The sequence below is a fragment of the Filicampus tigris genome, chromosome 11 (assembly GCF_054856515.1).
Source record: "Filicampus tigris isolate MCC_2025a chromosome 11, RoL_Ftig_1.0, whole genome shotgun sequence".
NCBI classification, from domain to species: domain Eukaryota; kingdom Metazoa; phylum Chordata; class Actinopteri; order Syngnathiformes; family Syngnathidae; genus Filicampus; species Filicampus tigris.
Window position 1 is genome coordinate 5,362,846 of NC_141227.1, and position 13,080 is coordinate 5,375,925.

General features: G+C 37.5%; 1 protein-coding gene across 14 annotated transcripts in view; it reads right to left on the reverse strand.

The window, feature by feature from the left end:
* Positions 1-13,080, reverse strand: part of rims1a (regulating synaptic membrane exocytosis 1a) — an 84,191-nt gene that overhangs the window by 20,755 nt on the left and 50,356 nt on the right. For 5 of the 14 annotated variants that reach the window (XM_086046090.1, XM_086046087.1, XM_086046098.1 and 2 more), the window contains exons 11-20: positions 12,656-12,673; positions 11,593-11,639; positions 9,301-9,416; positions 9,089-9,219; positions 8,666-8,837; positions 8,328-8,481; positions 7,984-8,037; positions 3,269-3,431; positions 2,404-2,508; positions 1,872-1,931 (exon numbers count right to left, since the gene is read on the reverse strand). In XM_086046090.1, the coding sequence (XP_085902216.1) occupies positions 1,872-1,931; positions 2,404-2,508; positions 3,269-3,431; positions 7,984-8,037; positions 8,328-8,481; positions 8,666-8,837; positions 9,089-9,219; positions 9,301-9,416; positions 11,593-11,639; positions 12,656-12,673 (1,020 nt within the window). The remainder of the gene's footprint in view (positions 1-1,871; positions 1,932-2,403; positions 2,509-3,268; positions 3,432-7,983; positions 8,038-8,327; positions 8,482-8,665; positions 8,838-9,088; positions 9,220-9,300; positions 9,417-11,592; positions 11,640-12,655; positions 12,674-13,080) is intronic. The other 9 variants (XM_086046099.1, XM_086046096.1, XM_086046095.1 and 6 more) reach the window with 5 other exon arrangements.

Consider the following 13,080-nt stretch of genomic DNA (forward strand, 5'->3'; position numbering starts at 1 on the left):
ACTAAATGAGCAAGTCTATAAAAATGGTTGAAATGTCACTTGCACTATGGCGGCATTCTAGAATTCTGAGTTGTATAAGCTATACATTGGAGAAAAAAAAAAATTATATATATATATATATATATATATATACATATACATACATACCGTAGTTTAACTATGACATACATGACACATGTAAGTAGGATAAAATCTTTCAATATGAAAAAAATACCATACGAGGGAACACAAGTCATAAGTAACTCTCAAGTCTTAGCCTTAAAGTTTTATGCAAGTCCCAAGTTACTGTGCCAAACAGCCATCAAGTAAAGTCTAGTCCCCACTTAAGTTCAAGCAAGTCGAGTCAATTCATTACTTGGGTTACTCAGGTCAACTCATGTGATCATGCTCAATCATACATTTATTCATTAGTCACATGGCTCTCAGTACCTGTACTTGCATATGTTCGCTGTACTAACACGTCCACAATCAGATTGTACAATAGTCCCAAAATGGTCACAAACCAGTCTCTGTGCTGTCTATTACTTTATTGTCTTCTTAAATAGACACCTAACCAAGTCAATGAGCTAAACTGTGCACTTACTTATTAACATAGCTTACCGTTCCTTTGTGAATTCAAAAATAAATTGAGTCGTATGTTTTGAAAGCAAGTGTCAAGTCCTAAAATTGTCAACGAGTCACGTCATGTGGCTCAAGTTCCACACCTCTGCTATGGATGCATTTTAACACATGACGTTTGTTTGAAGCATATCAAACCCTTAGACTTACCTTCTCATGTTATTGTATTTTTGAATAAAGGTGGCATCTTGGGTGGAAGTGTTTTATTGTGCCTAGTTGACCTCCTGAATTATGGTAAGCATGCATGCCAGCAACGGAAGCAGCACAAGATTGCAGGTGAAGGGAAGAAAAATGGAATTATGTGTGGCTGTTCGGACAACAGAGAGAAAGAGTTCTGCAGGCCAAATGAAGAGGAAAGTTTACCTTTGGTTATATGCAGCTGAATATTTTGTGGTATAAAGGCATGTGCGATAACAGATGATTTCTACATTTAGAAATGTAGTGCATGATGACTGGTTTTATCATTTGATTCTGTTAGTTATTGTACTATGACTGTATATCGATTACATTTGTTTTTATTATTATTGTTATTAACAGCATGGTCTTTCCCAAGTCATACTATACGTTTGCATTTTTTACTGCCAGGAGATATAATGCCAGAAAAGCTTGATGGTTGATGTGATTATGTAATTTACCAACAAAGGATTTGTGTAAAGATGTATGGTTTTCCTATGGATGAGCCGAGGTGTTTGACTCTTTGACTGTGATCATAGGCATATGACTGTACAGGGAAGAAGCATGCTGATCACTACAATCTTGATGAAAACTTTGGCAACGACTCAAGTTTTGTGTACTGCTTCAGTTTTCATGTTTTCGATTCACAGTGCTTCAATATTGTTGCAATTGTTATTTTTCTTTTCCCCAAAAACTTTGGTATGCTCAACCAAACTGCAAAAGTTCTGATTAACAGTTAACATTTTATTTTGAATATTCATTTTGATGATTCTCAAAATCACTCTCAAGTGTAGGAAACAGTAAGCCTCAACCTCTAGTGCTCTCTTGTGGCTCACAGGCAGCATTGCAAGCGAATTACATGTATGCGATCCACTATGTTCTTTTGGATTTTTTTTCTTTCAAAAATGTACCAATTTTTACGCAACTTAGCAGTAAACATTACTGCTTTACTAATGACTGACTTTCCCGACAGGTGCTTTAGCTACTACCAAGGTGTAAAATGAAATATCGCTGTAAATCCTTACAAATTCACACCCAGAAGCACATAGTATGGAATATGACATGATTGGTCAGGTTACCTTAAGTGGATGCACTCAGCACTTTTGCCTCGCATTGATTGGTGGATCATGATGCCTTCACTGTGGTAACCATGGGGATGGATGACACATGAGGATATCAACAACAATTCCCCAAAACAGGAGAGCAAAGGGAGAAGAGAGTGCATTGGAACGAGGACGCCATACACAGACACAAATGTAGACATGAACACGCACTTGCATGCCAAACACACAATGTACAGTTTTGCAAACAACTAATCAGTAGGTCTATGCTATAGCACCAAACCCTATTCAAGGTCCAAATCAACTAGGAAAAGGCCACATTTGCATATCAAAAGTGCAAAAAAAATAAATAAATCAATAAAAACCAAGCATTTTACTTGACTCATAGAATGTGGTTTCACCATCAATGACATTCACACACTCCACACATTGAAATGTTTTGCCACTTTCCAGTATTGCCTACAATTAAGCTATCAGTATCGCTCTAAATAAAGGTAACACAAGAAGTGAGCATACTAGGACAGGACAAATGCAAATTCATGGAAAATACCTGTCATCCAGGTATTCCTGATCTGTGTGGTGACCTCTAGCAGAGTCGTAGTAGTGGGTCGGAGACCGAGAACGCCTGGAGTGCGAAAGCTCGTCGTCTAGACTCCTGAAAAAGAAAGACCCTGAATATATAATTAAAGATGAAAATGACTTATGTCGCTGTAGTGGTCAAGCAATATGGCAGACAATTCTTGGCTGGGCTCATTTGGCTCAGACTGTAAAAGCAGAGCTGGCAGCACAATGAGTTCCGGAGTAGTTGGCCAATTCATTAGAAGATGGCCTCAGTTTGTTGGTTTCCAACATTCCTCCTCTCTCACACGCTATCATATATACTGGGGAAAAAAAAGGTGTGTTTGAATTTACTCAATTTCATTTCGTCAAGTGGTTGCACGAAATAAGATAATTTGGATACGGATACATTTTATAAATAGACTAGACTATGCTACTTACAAAATGTATTTGGATTCAGATGTTTTCTTGATTGTCATTTTGGATATCACTTTCAAAGAACTTAAGAAGCCATTTTGTCTTCTGTCGACTGAAAATGACATCACAACTGCTCACAACGAACAATCACTCAGATGCAGAAAACAGGTCAGCCGTGAGAGATGGCTAAAAACTAGTGCATTTTGATGCTTACCTTATATTCCACAAATGCAAAATTAATCAGAATGCCGTGTTTCAACTAGTGGCCCTGAAGGGAACATATCCTTGAAAAAAATATGTTTGGGCTGACTTCCGCTTTAAAGTAACAGCGTAGCCCACTATCTCTGAAATGATCAAAGTACACTCATACACTTTAGAGGTCACAGCATTGTCCCTTTCAATGAAACAATACATCATATTCAAATCATGTAACTTCCCACCTCTGTGCAGGGACATTAGCTGGTCGGGAACGCAGATAACCCTGCTCCTCGCGGTGGGGGGATACAGAGCGGGAACGTATATGATGTGAGGGCGTCCTCTGGTGCTCGGGCACCTCCAGCGTGGACGTGGGCTCCCGTTGTCGCTCCCTGCCACGTCCCTCTGCTGTCACGTGCCATTGATGGTGCATGTAAACGCATATGGACACACAAAAAGCAGTCATTCACAAGTAAAGTAAATGAACATTTCAAACACTGTGCGTTAAGCATTTTTTCAACCTTTATACGCAAAAGATTTTGAGATCAGCAAGGGATGTTATGGAATATGTATTGTGACATCTAACCATTATATCAGCAGGAACTGGAAATGTTGTAGACTGTTACTTGTGACACCCAAACAAAATAAGTACAAAATCACCTGGCCATTTACTATTCAGACGCCACATACACTGAAAGTATTCAAACAGTGGGGCTAATAACTTTTTCCCTATTTGGGTGGGACATCAAAAGATGAATATGAGACAAGACATCAACATTTTGGATTTTATTTCCAGGTACATGTAGGTCTGAACTTAGAAGATCACATCTTGTTTTTGAATCTACCCACTTTCCATGTACGCTAAAGTGTTGGATCATGTCCTTTTCATATTGAAAATCGCTTAATTTCTACTAAACTGATTCTTCCCAAAAACTATTAATGTGTAATACACTAACAACCTCAACACTTGTGTTCCTACCACGAAAACCAGAGATCTGTCTATGCATGGAAAGCAATTGCGAAGCTGAGTGAAGATGGAGAATCAATTAGAACATTGCGCAACATTGGCACTGGTACAGATGCTACACTGTAAGATACAAACCATTAATTAACAAGAATAATGGAAAGTTCAGGATGGAATTTGCAAAAAAAATTACAGAGATGAGCCAAAAAAAAAAAGAAAAATGCTGGGGAAAAAGTTTTAAAGATTGATGAGATTAAGCTTACCCTTTAGCAAAGTGATGGAAGGGCTCAAGCTTTGTGAGTAAAAACGGATATGCTCATGATGCCAAATGTGCAAGCTCATCTGTGAAACAATGGCTTGGCTCGGGCTTGCATGGTTGCTTCTGGGACAGGCTCTCTAATCTTCATTGATGACGTACAGGGGTCGTTGTTTTACGATGCCAAGATGTTTTGAGGGTACGACCAGCATGCTATGAACTCGACTGAGCAGCGGCGTAAGAATACTTTGTCACGCTGGAAGAGAAGGCGCGCTCAGTTACCACCCGACTTACTGTTTTTCATTTGCTTGTTTAATATGTATGTCCTCAAAGTGCTTTTCATACAAATATTTACTCTAATTATAACTTCATTACTGCGTTACTTTGTTTACGGGAAGCGGTGCATACAATTCAGGGGCAAGTTGCCGCCGCATGAAGAGAGATTGTTGGATATTGAGGACACCCCGCATCACTGTGGCAGCAGTAAAATTAGTTAAAGAGTTCTACAAAAAACAGTCTGTCTGCCTATATAAACAAAGATTCAACCAAACTGATTGGGAGGTCCTTTGGGGCAACCAGTGTTGTGTTAGCATGTTACCTGATAAATAGGAGACTAAAGGGAGTATCCCCTCTAGACAAATGATCCAAAAGTGCAGTGGTGAAAACTTGAAAAAACACCTCAAAGAAGCTTGGTGATGTCTTGATGCACTTGATTTGCAACTGAATAGCTACTGAAGCCTATCTGTTACAATGATCTCACCAAAATGCAGTTTCATTATTAACGTGTTGTGACTCAGATCCATATGTAAATGACTGGAAGCAAAAGGTGAACTTTTGATCTCTTGTCTCGTGTTCATCTTTTGATGTCAAATCTAAATGTGTTTAGTCAATAGCAAAACTAAAGAAATCAATCTCAATGCTCCAATACGTTTGGAGAGGAGTGAATATGGAAGTATGTTAACAATACGCAAACATTTAATAGCACTTAATAAGAGTGCTGTTGTTTTTTGTTTTTTTTTAGAATTGCGTTCTGTATTTGGAAATAATAAAATAAATCATTCTTTGTTGTTGCAGCAGAACATCATCTAAAGATAAAAATAGAAATAAAGAGAGTGATCAGCCTTGAAGGCATATGTGCATCCTTGCTGGGCTTTGTTTTGATCCCAAGGTCCCTGGCTTCATTTCCAACAGTGCAATACCTCAAAGCTTGCAATGGCCCACTAGTTTCTCTTTGAGTGGGTCCACCATTTTTCCTTCCCATTTATATCCAACCAGACACACCAGATGGTTTGTTTTACAAAACAGTTTGTTTCTCAAGCCCATCTGGGAAAGAGTTGATCTAAGGTGTTCAGAAAGAACAGGAACTTTTGGGAAAAAGTTGGAAGGTGACTGGATGATGGTAAGACTTTTCATCACAAAAAGCTATCAGTGTGGTTCTATGTTTTTTGTTTTGTTTTAATGAAGAAATGTTGCTCTGTTCTGATCAAATTGCTGCCAAGAAATACACTCAGGTTTTTTAGTATTGCCTTTGTTGATAAGCTTCTTTCTTGTTTTGAACACACTGAAACCAACACAAAACCAATAACTATTGCCTCTTCGTTTGAAGCTCGACAGTTACCAGGATTGACTAGCAACATTTGTAGCAACAGTAAACTTAGCAAGATGAATTTTTGAGATTTCATACTAGTATTCTTGTGAATCTGTGCAACTCACAAGGTTAATTAATTTACGTATTACTTCTATCCTAAGTATCACACAAACGTGATGTGATGAATTTTTCAGTCAGCTACTTCAAAAAATTAAAATGTTTTGACTGATGTACAGAAATATTCTGAAATATCCAGTGACTCTGACAATTATTATTTAGCTTTTGTACAAGTAGAGAGTTGAAATCAGTTGTCTATAAAAATGATATAAGAACAAGCTGAACTTGGAGTCAATAGCAGATAAAAAGAGAGGACACTATAATTTATTTGTATTTGTTTACTTTGTTTAGTTTCAATTCTGTGGTTTCACTATTTAGAATCCACAAGGCGTCGCAGAGGCGCTGGTGGCATAGAGTAGTGTTTGAGCACAGAGGAAGAATAATATGTCATTCTGGGATAACAACAACTAAACGTGTGTCTTTCCTATTCTTGCCCGTAGTTAGTAAAACACACAAAAAAGATCATCGAAAGCTTTCACAGTTTTAAAACACTAGCACTGAGCACTCTTTGTTTGCAAGAGTGGTTGAATGAGATTGTTTTCAGGCAGAAGTGTATAAACACAGAGCTGGGCATCGTCTATCCGTCTATAACCTCTGGGCGGTATTCCCGGCAGACACACGTGGGCCCAGTCCATGCCATCGTCGGCGACAGCCAGTCATTTTCATGTCATACGCAGGCGTCGCAAAAGCACAAACGCCGCCAAAATGGGGCACATGTCATTGCATCTGTGCGAGCAAAAGGTATACGAAAATGTTTGATTTTTTTTTTCTTTGTTGGCAGCGTGTGAGGAGTGGGACACCTGTGTGTGACGTGGTACCGTTAAGTCCGCTATCGATGCCGTTTGGCTGACTCAGACCGACCGGGCAGGTCTGAAATATAGACAGGAACTCATAGACGGACTAAAGCATAGACGAATGCCCGGCTCTGTGTCAAACATGAGTTTAAGTTGGAATGCTAACCATGCTAACTATAGCGGTTTTGGCACATGGCATAGTGAAAGAGAAACAAAGAGACTACTGAACTGCCTGTTGAACTTAATTCACTTATATTTTGAGAAGATTTTCTCATGTATGTTTATTTTCCAGTCAGTGTTTGTAGCAGATACAAGTAAAAGGTTTAAAAAGGGGTCGACTATTTTTTTTGTTGATAAACTGAATAAACGAGTGCCTATATATTGTCTTCATGTCATTTTAGTGCATGTTTGTTGAAATTGTGAATTTGGGACAAAAACCGTCTGTGTGGAGCTATCTTCAGGTTAAAAACTGCGCTGCATGTGAATTTGGCTTTCAGTCCTCTGATTGAACTAGCAAGGAATCCTGTCATCACTTCCGGAAAGTCACTCTGTCGCGTGGGGTATATATGTGTCTCAGTCTCGTAAACGCCTCAGTAGCAAGTTGGAGTTGGAATAGCACCATTTGCGAACATCATATCGATCTTCAGGTTAGTTTGGTCAGTTTATCAAACATATCATGTCATAGTATAGAAATTATTTAGGTCGTTTGTCACTGCAGCTGTCAATCACAGTCAGACCAGGTTTATTTATAGTTTATCAAGCAGCATTAAAGAGAGGTTTTGTTTTGTTTTGTTGAATTAAGGTAAATAGATTTACTGTATTTTTATAACTCAGGTTATGGCCATGTTTTGGAAAACAAGACTGACAAAAGTGAAAGGGCCCTATTTTTGTTTCAAGGACAAGTGTAGCGCAAAGTGCAATCTAACTGTGTTAACATGGGTGGAGTTTTCTTTCTTTTGGTATTTTGCAACAGTAGAATTAGGAATAATGAGGCATTTACGCCATTATGCACTGTTATGGGATGGAACATAGCCGAGTCCCGATCAATCAGCTCTCACGTCAGTATCAACATACAGTCTACAACATTATACACAGGTGAAAGTGTTATATGGTCACTTGAGTGAATATTATGTTCAGCGTTCATTTTCTTTGACATTTCACTCCAGTTATAAGCATACAAAAACACGACACAGAAACAAATGTTGGAAACATTGCATAGTATAAAAACAATCCCCACCCACCTTTAGAAACTACCGCTGTACCCTCAAATTCAGGTTCTGTTACACGCTGTGAACCTACATACACACAGGCACACGCACAAACACACGCGTACAACATGCGTGCACACGTGCCCGCACACACACGCACACACACACGGTCACACAAACAGGCATGCACACATTCCAGTACACAGTAAGTATTAGGGGAGGGAAGTAAAAGCAGACATTAACATTGACGTACAGTACATGTTATACAAAGGTTAAAAAAAAATTACCCAGCGCACACACACAGAGAACATGACAGCGCTTAAAAACAAACACTCATAATTAAGTACAAGTTACAGACACAGTCATGCAATACTTACGCTGCAGCTTCCTGCCAGGGTTGTCTGTGTGTATGTGTCGACGAGACAGATATGGAGAGGGTCGGGGGAGCGGTATGGATGAGACATCATGCGTTTGTAGGGGATACCAGTGTGGCTTGTCATCCAGCAAGGCTGTCTCCAGCTCGATAAGGATCTGTCAATTCAAAGTCTTCATTGTAAATAACTATTGGTTAATTAATTTGTGGTTTTACTTTGAATAAGTTCAAATACTTTAGTAATTGCTGTCCACGTAATTCTTATATGTTGGCTCAAAAAAACAAAAAACAAGACAAGCACATAGCGCAGTGTATGCGTGTGCATTTGTGTGTGTGTTTTACTTCTCCCATAAAGATGCTGTCTTCCTCTGGTGATCTGGGCTGGTCCCACACAGTCAGCTCCAGCATATGGTTGCGGAAATCTCTACGATGAATGTGAGTGTAGAGAAATGTTTGGTTCCACTTGGGTTCGCAGGTCTTCTTCACTGCTTTTGTCCTACGTTTACTCTTGTCACTATGTTAAACACAACCAAATACAAATGTGAAGATTTTTTGGGTGTTCACTGTTCAGCAAACATCATTGCTGATGATTAAAGCCAGTGTGACGTGCTGTGCCTATAAGGACAGTGTATTGAGCTATGTAATTCATTCCAAGGACTCAAATAAACCCCAAACTTACAATATTTTTAACAAATCTTTTTTGAGGCCAATTTAGAAAATGTCCCCTTCATAATATAAAACAAGAATTTGACAGCTCAGCTGTACCTGCGATCAGGAAGAAAGTACATTTTGACATATGGGCTTCTCGGTCGTCCATCAGGTCGGAGAGGGAGCTCTACCGCCTGAAGCACATTGACTATTAGCTGGTGACCTGCTTTGTCGTACCAGAGCTTCACCTGCAGGTACATAGAAACACATTTGGTCCAAAGACTTGTCAATGTGAAACAGATAACGAATAAACGTGCATACACACTCACAGAAAGTTTTCCTGGCATTAGCTGTGGAGCGTCTAGAATCATTCTCGGACTGGTGGGGGATAAAAGGTTTATTGATGGTCTCTCCATCTTCTGGGACTCAAATGAACTTGAACCTGCTATGAAGCAAAACGAAACAGAAAATCATTTGCAAATCTCAGGAATTGAAGGTGTTAATGGGAAATGAAAATAAAACATGAAAATGACAGGATTTTTAGAGTTCCTGCAATGCTTTGGAGTATTTTTTTTGTTTTCTTCCATTTGTACCTAGGGGTTCAATTGTGAACCCTACAAGGTACTTAACCAAAATGTGTACCTTGGACAATAAAAATGGACCTGTACCCGTTTCACTGAGTGTGTACCAAGGTTACTATAACGAAAACTAACAAAAAAAGTCAAATTAAAATTGAAAAAAACTTTTTTTAAACATGCACTCAATAAATACTCTATATATTAAAAAAGAAGCAATTAATCCAGTACTAAAATTAATAAAAACTAAATTAAAATGAGCATTTTCAAAAAATGAAAACAAACAAACTCACCTTAAACTCTAATTTAAATTATGTGAATTTTAAAAACAAAAGCCAAAATGAAATGAAAACTAACAATAATGAAAAATACTAAATGATTACTATTATTACTACCATTGGTACACAACACATTTAATTACTGCGTGAGAATGCAGTTATAATTGTTCATAAACACTTTTCATCTGAAGTGCCTTCCCTTGGTCAGTTTTGGAGAGCTGCTAAATACACCACTATATTCACAAACCAGCCATACTTAGTGTCAACGTGGTGGATTTTAAAGGTTGGAACATACACCTTTTATGGCAGAAAGTGACACAATCAATCAAAACAGTTCTGCTCCTGTTTGACAAATAATAATGTCAAAAAAGGCAAAAGAAGCTGCAGAGATATACTATATATTTATATATATTTGGCATTACACACTGCGTGCATAGCATCTTGAGTGTTAGTGCTTTTAATGGACAGTACAGCACCTTCTCTATTTGGATGAAGTAGCTTGTGAAAACTGTCAGATGGCTGCTGTGTTATTTCAGGCCTATCCATAATAAAAACACTGTGATTGTTCATGCTTCTTAAGAACAAAAGAATATATCCCACTCTGTATGGGCAGATGACCAGAAAAATGCTGGTTAACTCAAAGAAAAATAACCATACATATAAGAAAGGTCCTGGGAAATCTGCTGGAATAGAGGGAAACGGCATAAACAATCTGGAATTGGACCAACAATTTGGGGAAGAATATGTTTCTGAAGTGGAGTTTAAACCAACATCATTTGTGATGTCACACAACAGTGAAAATTGGAACAACATGATGCTCAGTACATCCTTCCATCCACCCATCTATTTTCTATCCCTCTTTTATTCTCACGAGGAGACTCGCTCACCTGAGTTTGGGAGAGAGAGGGGTTAAACCCTGGACTGGTCGCCAGTTCATACAAACAGATATCATTTTACACCAGAGGAATATATTATTATATATTCAATGTCACTGACTGTTGTTTCTGTCATTAACTGCTGTTGATACCCTTGGTCGACCTGTTCAATGTATGTTGCTCAGTACACTAGTTGTTTCTTTCTTCTTCAGGACATTGCAAATTGTTGTATTCTTTTATCCCCAATGTTTGTGCAATAGCTTTGATCAATTTTTCCTCTTCTCTAAGCGTCAAATTGGCTTGCTTTTCTCCCATAGACAGCTTTCAGGTCTTTTCGTTTGCTTAACAGCAAATTCAGTTTTTACAAGTGAAACCCAAAGAGGAAAAAAAAGCACGATCTAATGTTTATGTAACACTTGAGCGACTAGAAACACACATCAGTCAGGTGTTACAATACTTTTGTAATTTGGGTGGCTTCATATATAGGGTGCTCTGTCCTGAGTTATTCAAAACGTCAAGATGTAAATACCATGAAATGAAAGCTGGAATTCTGAAGTTTTGTCTCATCATCTTTTGATCTGAACCCAAAAGTCGTCAGTGTACAACAAAGGTGAAGGAATTGGACTTGCCATTCCAACACAATTGGAGGGGACCATATTTACACATGTATGATAGGTAAACACAAGTCAAACATAACTTGAGAAAATCCCCTGCTCACTTAATGAGGCAGTGGTTTGACTATGGAATAGTGTATCTAATTTTAATTTATCTCAGTGTGAGTTTTTCATTTATTTATTTTTTTCAATTTTAAAACAATTAAAAGTTGACGAGCATCATAGAATGGATGGGGTTCAACTTTGGAGATTCCACTGTATAACATAAGAGATACCTACTAGATTCTAATGGCGGGTGGGATGTGTCTGGAATTCTTGGGATATCACTGAAAAAGAATAAGCAAAATGCATGATCCATTTGCATGTTTACAACTGGCTGGCTTGAATGCAGTAAAGTTAGTAGTTATGTGGATGCACAGGCTTACATGCTTGATTCAGAAAGTATTCAAAGTGGTTAGACGTTCAAGCTAAAATATCACGGTCACAAAACATGGCAAAACAAATCATCATGGAATGCGGACATTTCTTAAATGAATACAGTGTGTTGAAATTGAGTACTCATACATTCCAGCACTAAATGGTGTTATATCATCAAGCTAATACTACAAGCACTAAAAATTAAAACACAAGCTTTACAAAACCAAACAAAGCATGGTTATGTGAGGATCTATGCATATGATATAATGTTATTTTGTATCATTGTGTTTATCTTGTCCCTGATGACGAAGTTCAAGATTCTTTGTTGCATGAACTTTGGCATTCTTGTCGTTTTAATTGATATCGGGTTTTTTTTATATATTGATCTCTGTATCACCGATAACTATAAGTGGTAGTGGTGGGTGATGGAAACTATGTGGTCAATACTACCTCTACTACTACAACTACTAATAGTAATAATAACATTATTCTTATTCTTCTTATTATTATTACCGTCATGATGATGATTATCACTATTACACAACATACATATAGAAAAAGTAAATAAAGCAAGGGTCATTAAAATCAACTCAAATCGTGCTTCAACAAATCCAGCAGCCAAAATTTAAAATAGCTGGGTTAGCAAAGTTTGGAGCATGAAAAGCATCAAATGATTTCTTCTTGGAATGTTGGCTTATTTGGCTTGTGGAAAACAATTCTACTTTAATAGACAACTCCCATTTTGCAGCCCTTTGAGTTAGAAAATATAACTGAATAAACAATTACAGCGATTTTCAAAGAAGCCAATTTGCCCATATGCTCATCTGTTCTTTTTGGGATGCAAAATGTCACTAGCAATATGATACTTATTTTTCCATAAGGATGAAGGATAAAAAGGTCCTAATAAAATGGTAAGATTACTTACTGATATTTTCTATACACCCTTTGTGAGTGTTTGGAGAGAAATTAATACATTCAACTTGTGTTACAAAAAAAGCAAACTTGTATATCAACATTATTAAAAGCAATATCAATAATATTGAAAATAACTTGTCAAACCTCTAATACAATATCAATAGAAACAATATCAATGACCTTGAAAATAACTGAATTTGAATGTCTGCTATTAGTTGTTATTGTTAATCATGAATTTCAAATAATACCTAAGTAATTTTTTCGGTTGTCTATAGAACTTGAAAAACGGAATGAAATCCTGATTATAATTATTAATAAATTAAAAAAATTCATCAATCAAAGCTGGGCATTAGTGTCATTGTAAATGTAGAATTTTTAATACAGTTTTTCTTTTTTTCGACAGTCAAGTGTACCAAATGAGGTATTAAGCGAGTG